The sequence below is a fragment of the Pan troglodytes genome, chromosome 4, assembly GCF_028858775.2.
Source record: "Pan troglodytes isolate AG18354 chromosome 4, NHGRI_mPanTro3-v2.0_pri, whole genome shotgun sequence".
Classification (NCBI taxonomy): Eukaryota; Metazoa; Chordata; class Mammalia; order Primates; family Hominidae; genus Pan; species Pan troglodytes.
The window spans coordinates 40,605,352-40,619,757 of record NC_072402.2 but is presented as its reverse complement, the minus strand read 5'-3'; the positions used below and the strand labels follow the sequence as shown (position 1 = coordinate 40,619,757).

Below are 14,406 nucleotides of genomic sequence, written 5' to 3'. Positions count from 1 at the left end.
AGGGAAAAAAACTGTCTTTTCAGCAAATGATGCTGGGACAGCTGGACATCCTTATGTAAAAGTTACCATTATTACATAATGTCAGAATGTGATTTTTACCTGCATGCCTTGGAAGATATTTTCACTTGGATTCCACCAGTTCTATTGCTTTTTAAAAAATTACTCAATCAGGTAATTATTTCTTGTGAGTTGTTACATAACTTCTGAAAGTATATTTTATCCAGCTGAGGGGAAAAATGTATTACTTACACTTTTCTTTATTGCCGTTGGTACTATGCAAGAAGTCACCATCAGAACGCGTTGTAGGAAAGTCATCTTCATCATCTTCTACCACTAAATAAAATATATTTAAGGAAATTAGGATGAAAAGAAATAGAAATTAATGTCTATTCTTATGTTCAACTGAGTCATTTTACTCTGGATTCTGATTCTGAGTATGAAGTCTTACTCATCTTTGTATTTTCACTGGTAATCAAGGTATGCTCAATAAATATCTACCTATCAAGGAACTTTTAAAGAACAAAATCTTAATCTCTCTCTCTCCCCTCAACCCCTGAATATTCTCATTTAGTGAGACTATGGAGAAGGGTATGATACAATTATTTCTTTTTAAAGCTCCCCGAGATGATTACAGTATCAGCCATCTATTTATTTTTGCCACCCAAATATGTGGAATGTCTTTAGATACATTATTTTTAAACCATATTCACTCTCATTTGTGTAAGGGAAGGTTACTGAGTTATGAATTATTTCACCCTGTAGTCTTCCTATCTCTTGCTCCCTTCCATGGGGCCATTTCCACTCTGTAAGAGGACCAGAAGGGCTGAACAGGACTATAAGGGTACCTTCTATGCAGAAGACACCTTAGCTTGCCTCTAAGAGTTGTTCTTTTTTTTTTTTTTTTTGTAGATGGAGTCTCACTCTGTCACCCAGGCTGGAGTGCAATGGCATGGTCTCGGCTCACTGCAACCTCTGCCTCCTAGGTTCAAGCAATTCTTCCACCTCAGCCTCCCAAGTAGCTGGGACTACAGGTGCGTGCCACCACAGCCAGCTAATATTTTTGTATTTTTAGTAGAGAAGGGGTTTCACTATGTTGGCCAGGCTGGTTTCGAAACTCCTGGCCTCATGATCCGCCCACCTCGGCCTCCCAATGTGCTGGGATTACAGGTGTGAGTGACCACACCCAGGCGAGAGTTCTTATATATACTATTTCTGATGTGCAAGGAAAATATAATGACTTGCAGATATGATATCGACTTTTTTTTTTTTTTTTGAGACAGAGTCTCGCTCTGTCGCCCAGGCTGGAGTGCAGTGGCGCGATCTCGGCTCACTGCAAGCTCCACCTCCCGGGTTCACGCCATTCTCCTGCCTCAGCCTCCCGAGTAGCTGGGACTACAGGCGCCTGCCACCATGCCTGGCTAATTTTTTGTATTTTTAGTAGAGACGGGGTTTGACCATGTTAGCCAGGAATCCGGTCTCAATCTCCTGACCATGATATCAATTTTCATTCATCCCAGGGTGTATCTGTATCCAGGCATCCCTTTTCTCTAATTCCAGACAAAAACAGAATCTCTCTTGTTCTACTTTAACATACCTCTTTCTTCTATGTGCTATCCCTTTTACTACTACGTCACATGCTTTAATTCTCTGTACTACGCATTCCACTCATAATGCAAATTCCTGCATCTTAGTTCCCAACATTATTTGCTGCTTTTATCAAGCTTTTTGTGGCTTCTTCTTCTTGTTTGTGAGACAGGGTCTGGCTCTGTTGCCCAGGCTGGAGTGCAGTGGCACAATCTCAGCTCACTGCAACCTCCACCTCCCAGGCTCAAGCAATCCTACTCAGCCCCTTGAGCAGCTGGGAACACAGGTGCACACCACCAGCCCAGCTAATTTTTGTAGAGATGAGGTTTTGCCATGTTGCCCAGGCCGGTTTCAAACTCCTGAGCTCAAGCAATCTGCCCACCTCTGCCTCTCAAAATGCTGGGATTACAGGTGTAAGCCACTGCACCCAGCCTACATGGCTCCTTTATCTTTTGAGGAACTCCCTTTATAAAGAAGGAATCTACATTTTAAACTAATGTCTTACTTACTGCATGTATCTTTTTACATCAGGAGCACCGTGGCTCTATAAGGAACATCTCATCTATCTTAGCTGTCTTTTTTATGGATGCAGAGCCCAATTCGATACCTTATTTCCCTCCTTTGATTAAATGGTAGGAATCACCATGGAAAATCTTCTGTACTGCCATTTTCTAATTACTGGACTATTTCATTTTTTAATAATCACTTGAAAATGTTGCCAATCATCTATAACAACTCTTACAAATCATAAACTATTATCTATTAAGACCCTGTATTCATTTCTACCTGGCTGTGATCTCAATATTCAATTCTTTTTCTTTTCCACTTCCATCATTCCTACAGACTTCAATATGAGCGTATCTTGATTACCAGTGAAAATACAAAGATGAGTAAGATCTCATATGCTCAATAAATATGCTGTGGAATGTCTTTAGATACATTATTTTTAAACCATACTCAGATAAAAAACCATGCTGACCATCAGTTGAAGTTATAATACGACTATTCCTAAATTAGTCCCCTGGCATAATCCCATAAAGATGACCTTCAAGTACCTTTTGAGATCCTTACTTCCCGGGGCCTTTTCAAATTTCCCTACTTTTTTGCATCATATCAATGAAAAGTTAAAACAGTCTGTTACTCACTCTTCAATTCTACCTTCATGCATTCTTTTCTACAGAAGCAGGAGACATTTCATTTGCTCTAGATTTGACCTATTCTCACAATTTAAAGGAGTTGTTTTCTTGGAAAACTCAAAAGCCTTCTATACAGTATTTGTTTTCCCCTTTCTGCTGTGCTTTCCTTCTGCCTTCAGAAGGCTTGTTTATAATGCTAGCTCATACTTCTACTAGAGAGGGTATCCACATATCAAGGAACTTTTGATTATCTACCTATCAAGGAACTTTTAAAGAACAAAACGTTAATCTCTCTCTCTCCCCTCAACCCCTGAATATTCTGGTTTAGTGAGACTATGGTGAAGGGTATGATACAATTATTTCTTTTTTAAAGCTCCCCGAGATGATTACAATATCAGCCAGACATCTATTTATTTTTGCCACCCAAATATTTCTCAGCCACCAGCACATTAAATCTTCCTCTCAAACTACCCCTTTACCATAACCTTCCACCTCCAAAACAGACACAAAATAGTTTTTTCAGGCTGGGCGTGGTGGCTCATGCCTGTAATCCCAGCACTTTGGGAGGCAGAGGCAAGCAGACTGCTTGAGCTCAGGAGTTTGAGACAAGCCTGGGCAACATGGCAAAACCCTGTCTCTACAAAAAATACAACAATTATCTGGGCATGGTGGTGCACATCTGTAGTCCCAACTACTTGGGAAGGCTGAGGTGGGAGGACTGCTTGGGCCTGGGGGGCGGAGGTTGCAGTGAGCCAAGATTGTGCCACTGCACTCCAGCCTGGGTGACAGAGGGAGACCCAGTATCAAATAAAAATCAAAGGATCAATCAATCAGTCAGTATCTCACAAATAACATTTGTAGGGAAATCAGTTGTTATGGGCTGAATTGTGTCTCAGAAATTCATATGTTGAAGTCCTTAATTTCCAGTACCTTAGAATATGGCTGTTATTTGGAGACAAGGTTTGTAAAGCAGTAATTAAGTTAACATGGGGTCATTAGGATGGGCACTAATCCACTATGACTGTACAATATGCAGAAGAAATTTGGACACAGACACATACAAAGGGAAAGATGATGATGTGAAGATACAGGGAGGCTACCTATAAGTCAAGGAGAGAGGCGTGGAACAGGTTTTTCCTTCATGGCCTTCAGAAGAAACCAACCCTGCCAATACCTTTATCTCAGAACTGTGAGAAAATAAATCTGTTGTTTAAGCCACCCAGTCTGTGGTACTTTGATATGGCAGCCCTAGCAAACTAATACATCAGTCTTCAATTTGCTATTTATTTAAACATGTAGCAGAAAAGATTCCGTGTAATGTCTGTTATTATTTTTCAAATCATCTACACAACCTGGTTATCACTGCATTCCAACTTCCACTTTTTCCACCATCACTTTTGTCCTTCTAATACTATACACTATTGGTATGGACCATTAAGATAAACAAGGCATCATATTCTATATGTATCCTGTTTTTGTTTAAAGCTAATCTGTAACATTTAAATTGATTAAAAGGTATACTTTTTTAATGAAGGAGAAACAGAAGTTCAGGTGTTTTCTATTTTTAGAGGGGAAAAAAAAATCACACATTAACGAACCAAAACCTTTAATAAAAGTTTTTATATTAACAAATAGAACTTCAAGGCCAGGCACAATGGCTCAAGCCTGTAATTCTAGTACTTTGGGCAGTTGAGGTGGGAGAATCCCTTGAGGCCAGGAGTTTAAAGACCAGCCTGGGCCACATAGCGAGACCTCATCTCTACAAAAAATTTAAAAATTAACCAGATATGACGGTGTATGCCTGTAGTCCTAGCCAGTTTCGGAAGTTGAGGCAGGAGGATCACTTGAGCCCAGGAGTTTAAGGTCACAGGGAGCTATGAACATTCTACTACATTATTGGAAGGTTCTGATACTACACATAAAGTGGTATATTACTTGAAGGCAGACTGTGGTAAGTTAAATATGCAAACTATAAACCTTAAAGTAGCCACTAAAATAACAAAACCACGAGTTATACCTAAGAAGCCAACAAAGGAGATAAAGTGGAATTATATATATATGAAAAAAATTTCATCCAAAGAAGGCAGAAAAAGGGAATATAGAATAGACAAAAAGAACTTGGATCCAGATCAAACACATTTAATAAAAAAGAGAAATGAAACCATGTCAAGCCACCTAGTTATATTGGGGATGAACTTAGTCCTGTTTGGTAATAATGGTAAGAGTAGTTAATTTTTGCCATCACAATAAATTAAGTGAAAAAGCTGAAGAACAATGTTGACATCAGCAGTATTTTTGGCACTAACAAAGGAAAGTTAAACTATAAACCTAACACTAAAAGTTAATTGAAGATATCTTGTTTCTTTTAAATAAGAACTCAATAAAATTATTTTTAAATGTACATACAATTATTATTTTCATTTCTATTACTGATTCTTCTTCTATGAGAAAAAGGGTAGAGAAAGGGAGAGACTGAGAGAGAGAGGGGGCCGAGCGCGGTGGCTCAGGCCTGTAATCTCAGCACTTTGGAAGGCCGAGGCGGGCAGATCATGAGGTCAGGAGATTAAGACCATCCTGGCCAAAACCCCGTCTCTACTAAAAATACAAAAATTAGCTGGGCATAGTGGCACGTGCCTGTAATCCCAGCTACTTGGGAGGCTGAGGCAGGACAATCACTTGAACCAGGGAGCCGGAGGTTGCAGCGAGCCGAGATCACGCGACTGCACTCCAGCCTGGTGACAGAGCGAGACTCTGTCTCAAAAAAAAAGAAAGAAAAAGAGAGAGAGAGGAAAAGGCAAAAAGAAAAGAGAAGGGGAGAAAAAGAGAAATGAGAGGGAGAAAGAGAAAGAGATCAACTGGTTGATTTCAGATCTGAAGGATTTAACATATACTTATCTCCTCTAAGACTCATCATGGGGTAAATTTATCAGACATAATAATAATGTGAAATGATCCATATTACCAAGATAATAGATATCATTTTTTAATGGAATAAAGAGTATCATTTGAAAGTCTTTGCCTGGTGTGGTGGCTCACACCTATAATCTCAGCACTTTGGTAGGCCGAAGTGGGAAGATCGCTTGAGGCCAGGAGTTCAAGACCAACCTGACCAACATAGTGAGACCCCCGTCTCTATAAAAAATAGAAAAATAAATTAGCTGGGTGTGGTGACGCACACCTGTAGTCCTAGCTACCTGGGTGGCTGAGGTGGGAGAATTGCTTGAGGCCAGGAGTTTGAGGCTGCAGTGAGCTATGATCGTGCCACTGCACTCCAGCCTGGGCGATAGAATGAAACCATGTCTCAACAAAAAAGTAAATAAATAAAATAAAGGTCTTCAATGGCATCTGGTATGGATGATCAAAATGAATTAGTATGTGTAACTGAAGTACCCAAGTTACAAGGACACTGAAATCTGTTTCACTGGGGGTTTGCAGCAAAAAATGACTATAAATACCTTTATCACTTAAAGACATTACCCTTTGAGATCAAGAGGCTTTTAATCCATTCATTCTCCAAGTAAAAATAGTGGTAATAGCCTAATTAACCTTTATCCCTTTGAAGTTCATCCTTAGAGACAGCATCAGCACAGGCATCAAAGTACTTCTGTAGCGTGTCAACTTGTCTACATAAGATGTCTCTAAATGTTTCCATTTCAGCCAACTTCTCACGTAAACTGTGGCCTTTCTGCAAAACATAAAATAGGGGGATGTAATTCAAGTAAAACAAAACTGGATTTCATGTGGTCCTATGGTATTTCATCAACTTTTAAGGTCTGCACCTTATAACTGAGGGCATGGGATAAGGAGAGCTGTCTAGTTCAATATAATACTTCTAGGAATAGGCTTGAAACTGATGAATCTATTGGCTTGATAGCGATAAGCCACTTATGAATGATGATAACCTCGTGATATCACTTATAAATAAGCCCTATTTTTTATAGAAAACAAGAAAGCAGTAATACCTGACAGTTTGCAAATATAACATTTGATATTTTCAAATTAAACAAAATTGTGTGGAACAACTGTGAAAGACTTTGAAATGGGAAAAAATATTACTCGTGTCCTTTCAAAGTAATGGTGAGCTGTCATTTATGGTACCCTTGGGAGAGTACTATTTATTTGATCATATAGACACTTTTGCCTTTCACTGCATTTGAGCTATTTTACAACTCTTTTAGTAAAAAACTGAGTAGTATAAATAATTCTTGTTCATAGAGATGCAAATGAATTTTGTCTGGTGCAGAAGCACTGATTATTAATCTGTGGATACTGACCAGTTTTGCCCATATTCACAAATCATTTCAGTATTCTTCAGATTTTCCTTTGAACCAGTTTTTTTATATTTTACCTCATTAATGAATGAATGAAATAAAATCAGTGACGTGTTCATCTATATGAGTTATTATTTTATACCTTAAAAAGTACTTCTCTAATAACTTCAAATAAATTATACTATAAAAAAGTTTGTTCAAAAAATTATCACATATGTTCTGTTCACAACATCCAATACTAAACTCAATTTATGTTGTTTAACTTAAGGCATCCATTAACTACACACCTTGAATGAAGAGGTGGATGTTGCAGAGTAGCCACTTGCTCCAGACACCAGGGACACCATTGAGCCATGTCGACGCAAGCTGGATTCAGATCCATACCCAGATTCAGTCTAAAAAAAAAAGTAAACTATGTGAGAAGAATTTAAATAAAAAATACTTGAGAAAACAAAAGGTTTCCTATGAATTAACAAGGTTATTATAACAATTGGCAGTCTGGGTGCACATAAGATATATAGTCAATCCACTGACATAAGCAATGCCTTTCAATTCCTAAATGCCATTTAATTTAGAAATTTATTGAATACCTACTATGTGCTGGGCTAGTGGTCACAAAGACTGTTTAATAATAGGAAAACTAAAGTAGTCAAATTCATAGACAGAAAGTAGAATAGTTGTTACCAGGGGCAGGGAAAAGAAGAATGGGTAGTTATTATTTAATGGACACAGAGTTTCAGCTGGGGAAGATAAAAAAGCTCTGAAGATGGATGATGGTGACGGTTGAACAATAGTGTGAATGTACTTAATACCACAGAACTGTACACTTAACAGTGGTCAAAATGGTAATTTTATGTATTCTCACCCATTCTTAACACATCACAATTACAGCATTTACCATTCACAATAGTTTGTGTTTTGTTATTACTACTGGACTTGGATCTTTCTGGAAGCAGCTTGTATCTTTTAAATTTTTGTAACCACCTCGACAGTTCATGGCACGAAGTTTCCAATTTTGCTGGTCTGTTAAGTCAGCATCCCATGGAAGATAACTGATGGGGATGATACTCTTCAGAGCATAAATTTTATATCTTACCTTCTCTAATACAAATGCAATATAACAATATAGACAAAGAAATTAAAACATTTGAACTTCCAAGTAACTAAAACCAGGTATTTTGGATCTCTGATTATTTTCTACTGTTACTTTTTAAAAGCACGGTGAATTAGGCCGGGCGCGGTGGCTCACGCATGCCTGTAATCCCAGAACTTTGGGAGGCCAAGGTGGGCGGATCACTTGAGGTAAGGAGTCTGAGACCAGCCTGGCCAATATGGTGAAACCCTGTCTCTACTAAAAATACAAAAATTAGCCGGGCATGGTGGCGGGCACCTGTAATCCCGGCTACTCAGAAGGCTGAGGCAGGAGAATCACCTGAACCCGGGAAGCGGAGGTTGCAGTGAGCCGAGATTACGCCACTGCACTCACACCAGCCTGGGTGACACAGTAAAACTCAGTCTCAAAAAAGTACAGTGAATTAATATGCTTGTGTGGAAAAACCAAGGCATCTGTATTATATCCTTTGACAATATATCATATCTATTATGGTTTGACTGATTTCAATCCTGCTCCTCTGTACTATTATGGTTCTAGGTAAGTATTTATATTGAACAGCTTTCCTTCATTTGAATGGTGAAAACAAACCTGTAGGTTTAGTAAACATCAATTTTTTTTTAATACTTAGAGATCAACAGTGAAAACAAAGGAACAAAAAGCTACATTGTATTTAATTTTAATTCTACTCAATAAACAAGTGGTAAAATATCTAATTATTTTTAGTATCAAACCTATGGTTACAATGAAAAATTATTTAAAGTTACAAACATTTCAAGATTAATATTAGGAAACAAAATTATATACAATGTGTTATAGAAAATATATCCATTGACATTTTATAGCCTCTGTGGTCTAATTCCTGAAAATCTATTACATTTCCTATATAGCTATTGGTTTACCCATGATATTATTCTAATTGGAAAATATTCTTTTTAGCTATAAGAATACTAAGCTTCTATGGTTTAATTAATAAATAAAAATTTTATGTTTATTTTTATGTAAATGATATTAGCACTAGTTTAAAACATTTTCCAGTTAGTATCACTTCATTTACCTTAACTTTAATATTCTAGGATCTCGGAGCTTCTGGAATGGTGGCACCCAATCAAAAAAAACTAACGTGCAATTTGCAACAAAATGGAAGCAAATTTACAAACAAAAGAGGAGACTCTGAACACACATTAATTTTTAAAAATAGTTGGCCGGGTGCGGTGGCTCACGCCTGTAATCCCAGCACTTTGGTAGGCCAAGGCGGGCGGATCATGAGGTCAAGAGATTGAGACCATCCTGGCTAACACGGTGAAACCCTGTCTCTACTAAAAATACACAAAATTAGCAGGGCGCAGTGGCAGGCGCCTGTAGTCCCAGCTACTCGGGAGGCTGAGGCAGGAGAATGGCGTGAACCCGGGAGGCGGAGCTTGCAGTGAGCTGAGATTGCGCCACTGCAGTCTGACATGGGTGAAAGAGCGAGACTCTGTCTCAAAAAAAAATAAAAATAAAAAATTACAAGAGGCAAAGATTATAATCAACACAAAGAAAGAAACAAGCTGTCATTAACCTAGATTGGGTTTTAAAACCAAACTGTTAATTCATTAACCTTAAATTCATTTAAAGTTGCAAAGGAACTAATGGTACCTAAACTTAAAGAACAAAGCACATTCCAAAAATCTTCCCTTGTGTCCTATTATCTCTTCAAGGTAGATTGGCTTTACATTTGTATGATAATTACATTTTGTTTCTTATCAAATAATCCCCCATCTTTATTATCTTTATCCATAAATGTTTCTAAATCCTACTTTACACTAAGTGACAGAAATTCAATGTTCTAGCCATCTAGGATCTTATAGTAATCTCTGGATTTTCCGCTTCTCAGATTAATGGTCTTTTTGTCAAAAAAAATCCCTACCCCTACTTCCACCTCCAGCCTACAGTACATAAAATTCAGGTTATCTGGGATTTTGAAAACCTCTAAATAGAAACTGAATAATAATAATATTATTATTATTATTTTGAGACAGAGTCTCACTGTCTCTTGCCCAGGCTGGAGTGCAGTGGCACAATCTCGGCTCACTGCCACCTCTGTCTCCTGGGTTCAAACGATTCTCCTGCCTCAGCCTCCCTGGTAGCTGGGATCACAGGTGTGTGCCACCATGTCCAGATAATTTTTGTATTTTTAGTAGAGACGGGGTTTCATTATGTTGGCCAGGCTAGTCTTCAAACTCCTAACGTCAGGTGATCCACCTGCCTCGGCTTCCCAAAGTGCTGGGCTTACAGGCGTGAGCCACCCTGCCTGCCCAAAATATCCTGGAATTCTATAAACCTCCTGCCCTGGACCAGTGTGGTGGCTTGTGCCTCTAGTCCCAGCTACTTGAGAGACTGAGGCAGAAGAATCACTTGAGGTGAGGAGTTTATGGCTGCAGTAAGCTCTAAATGCACCCCTATACTGAAGCCTAGGTGACAGAGCAAGAAGACCCCGTCTCTTAAACAAGCAAGTAAATCAAAAATAGCCTGCCGTCCTCTATATTACCTTGAAACAGTTAAGAGCCCATGGTCACCATAAAGTTTGGTTCCTGGCAGCGTTAAGTGCTGAAAAGCTGTCAGAAACTAGATAAGCTCATCCAAATATAAGAAAAAATGAAAAAAAAAAAAGCAAGGGTAAAAAGAATAGTAGAGATTAGAAGTGGTAGTAACAATGGCAAGGAACAGCAACAAAGAGGGACAATTCTCTGAAGATACAACAGTAACAATCTCAAAGGAGGAGGAAACTTGTCCCCACCCCCAACATCAATAATCAGATGATGGATCTGGTTAAAATGGAAAAAAAAAAAAAAAAAAAAAGAGGACGACGAGAGGAGGAAAGGAATCTGTAACCAAAATAACAGTTCATGAAAAAAGAAATGGACATCTTCAGGCAGACACTAGGAATTTATCCATATGAAAACAAGTAGCCTCTTAAATTTCAAACTTCTAACACCTACCAGTTGCCAAAGTAAAATGGTCACACTTTTTAATAATGCTTGCTTATAAAACATTCTATCTATAAAAAGTACTTCAATATGTTCTCAACTCTTAATTGGCTAACAAATTACACATAATTTTAAGACAAGGTGGAATCAAAGCTCTTCTCCGAGACTTACATGAATCCACATCTCAAAGCAATGTCTTAGTGATGAAGGAATATAAACATTCTGGAGCCAGGAAAACGATTAATGAAAAGGTAATCAAAAGCATGTACTTCATGGTATGCAAATTATGACTCAAGAAAACTGATTTTTAAAAAAGACAAAACTAATCTATGACAAACAAGAGCAGGCCAGAGTACAATGGGGGCACTGAATACAAAGAGGTAGAAGAAAATGTGGGAAGTGTAGACTACATCTGTCAAAACTGAAACTGTACAATTAAAATGGGTACTTTTTAAGAATGTAAATGTAAATTGTACCCCAATAAAGTTGATAAAGAAAAAAATGTAAGCTTGTTTCAACATAACAGAATCACAGCAAAATGGAATTCTAATTACAGCAATCAGTTCACACACACACAAAAGAGTTCTTGATTAGGTGCAGTGGCTCACACCTGTAATCCCAGCACTCTGGAGGCCAAGGCAGGAGAACTGCTTAATCCCAGGAGTTCAAGACCAGCCTGAGCAATAAAGCGAGACACCATCTCTACAAAAAAAGTTTTTAAAAGTTAGTGGGGCATTGTGGTGTGCTCCTGTAGTCTCAGTTACTTGGAAGGCTGAGGCAGGAGGATCCCTTGCATCCAGAAGTTCAAGATAGCACTGAGCTAGGATTGTGCCACTGTACTCCAGTCTGGGTGACACAGAGAGACTATCTCAAACAAACAAAAGACTTACTGTTTTTCAATTTTAATTTTAGGTTCAGGCAATACATGTGGAGGTTTATTACATGGGTAAATTGCATGCTGCTGGAGTTTGGTATAAAATAATTTCATCACCTAGGACGTGAGCTTAGTGCCTGACAGGTATTTTTTTGTCCCTAGCCCTCCTCCCATCCTCCACCCTCAAGTAGGGCCCGGTGTCTATTGATTCCCTCTTTGTGTCCATATGTACTGAATGTTTACCTCCCACTTTTAAGTAAGAACATGTGGTATTTGGTTTTCTGTTCCTGTGTTAATTCACTTAGGATAATGGCCTCTAACTGCATCCATTTCATGAAGAAGGGAATTAGCACCCATTCCAGACTTACTACACTGAAGAGGTGGTCCAGCAGGCAGAGGGAGCTCAGGAAACACTTTGGATGAACAATGCTTCTGTGGCCCTGCTATGTGAGCTCTGTCACAGCAGGAACTGTTGGCATCACCCACCTGATCCCTTCTCTGTGTTATGGGGTTGGAAATGAACTAATTAGAGCTAATGTTGGACATAAATTATTAGATAAGCTCCATGATTTGGCCCATGTGTTCTCATTATTTCGCTCTCACTTATAAATGAAAACATGCAGTATTTGTTTTTCTGTTCCTGCATTAGTTTACTAAGGATAATGGCCACCAGTTCCATCCATGTGGCTGCAAAGGACATGATCTCACTCCTTTTTATGGCTGTGTAGTATTCCATGGGGTATATATGCCACATTTTATTTATCCAGTCTACTGTTGATGGGCATTTAGGTTCATTCCATGTTTTTGCTATTGTGAAAAATGTTGTGATGAACATACACATGCATGTGGTCTTTATGGAGGAATGATTTATATTCCTATGGGTATATACACAGTAATGAGATTGCTGGTCAAATGGTAGTTCTGTTTTAAGTTGTTTGAGAAATCACCAAACTACATTCCACAGTGGCTGAACTAATTTACGTTCCCACCAGCAGTGTATAAACATTACCCCCCCCCCTTTTTTTTTTTTTTTTGAGATGAAGACTTGCTCTGTCACCCAGGCTGCAATGCAGTGGCGCGATCTCAACTCACTGCAAGCTTCACCTCCAGGGTTCACGCCATTCTCTCGCCTCAGCCTCCTGAATAGCTGGGACTACAGGCGCTAGCCACCACACCCGGCTAATTTTGTTTTTGTATTTTTAGTAGAGACAGGGTTTTGCCATGTTAGCCAGGATGGTCTCGATCTCTGACGTCGTAATTCACCTGCCTTGGCCTCCCAAAGTACTGCGATTACAGCTATGAGCCACCACGCCCGGCCAAGCATTCCCTTTTCTCTGCAACCTCACCAACATCTGTTATTTTCTGAATTTGTAGTAATAGACATTCTGATTGGTGAGATGGTTCTGATTTACATTTATCTAACAAACAGTGATGTTGAACACTTTTTCACATGCTTGATGGCAGCATGGATGTCTTTTGAGAAGTGTCTGTTCATGTCCTTTGCCCATCGTTTAATGGGGTTGTTTAGGTTTTGCTTGATTTAAGTTCCTTATATTCTGGATATCAGACCTTTGTTGTATGCATAGTTGGCAAATACTTTCTCTCTTTCTGTATGTTGTCTGTTTACTCTGTTGATAGTTTCTCTTGCTTTGCAAAAGCTCTATAATTAGGTTTCACTTGTCAATTTTTGTTTTTGTTGCAATTGCTTTTGGAGACTTCTTCATGAAATCTTCACCAAGGCCTATGCCTAGACCAGTATGTCCTAGATTTTCTACTTGGGTTTTTGTAGTTTTAGAACTTACATTTAAGTCTTTAATCCATCTTGAGTTAATTTTTGTACAAGATGAGAGGAAGGCATCCAGTTTCAATCTTCTGCATATGGCTAGCCTGGTATACTAGCACCATGTATTAAATAGGGAGCCTTTTCCCTATTGCTTATTTTTGTCAACTTTTTCGAAGAACAGATGGTTGTGGTTGTGAGGCTTTACTTCTGGGTTATCTAACCTATTCCACTGGTCATGTGTCTGTTTTTGTACCAGTACCATGCTGTTTTGTTACTGTAGCATTGTAATACAGTTTAAAATTAGGTAGTGTGATACCTCCAGCTTTGTTCTTTTTGCTGAGGATTGTTCTATTTGGGACCTTTATTGGTACCATATGAATTTTAAAATAGTTTTTTCTAATTCTGTGAAAAAAGACATCAGTAGTTTGATAGAAATGGCAATGAATCTGTAAACTGCTTTGGGCATTACAGCAGTTTTAACAATATTGATTCTTCCTATCCATAAGCACGGAATGTTTTTCCATTTGTTTGTGTCATCTCCGATTTCCTTCAGCAGTGTTTTATAATGCTCATTGTAGAGATCTTTAACACTTACCTGGTTAGCTGTATTCCTAGGTATTTAATTCCTTTTGTGGTTACTGTGAATGGGACTGCATTCCTGATCTGACTCTCAGCTTG

The 14,406-nt window shown here is 38.6% G+C and overlaps 1 protein-coding gene across 4 annotated transcripts in view; it reads right to left on the bottom strand.

Annotated features, from left to right (window-relative positions):
• The window catches only part of CERT1 (ceramide transporter 1), a 141,503-nt gene that overhangs the window by 49,043 nt on the left and 78,054 nt on the right, over positions 1-14,406 (bottom strand). For all 4 annotated transcript variants that reach the window (XM_009449006.5, XM_526893.9, XM_054685039.2 and 1 more), the window contains 3 exons: positions 7,279-7,386; positions 6,267-6,405; positions 250-333 (listed from right to left, as the gene is read on the bottom strand). In XM_009449006.5, the coding sequence (XP_009447281.2) occupies positions 250-333; positions 6,267-6,405; positions 7,279-7,386 (331 nt within the window). The remainder of the gene's footprint in view (positions 1-249; positions 334-6,266; positions 6,406-7,278; positions 7,387-14,406) is intronic.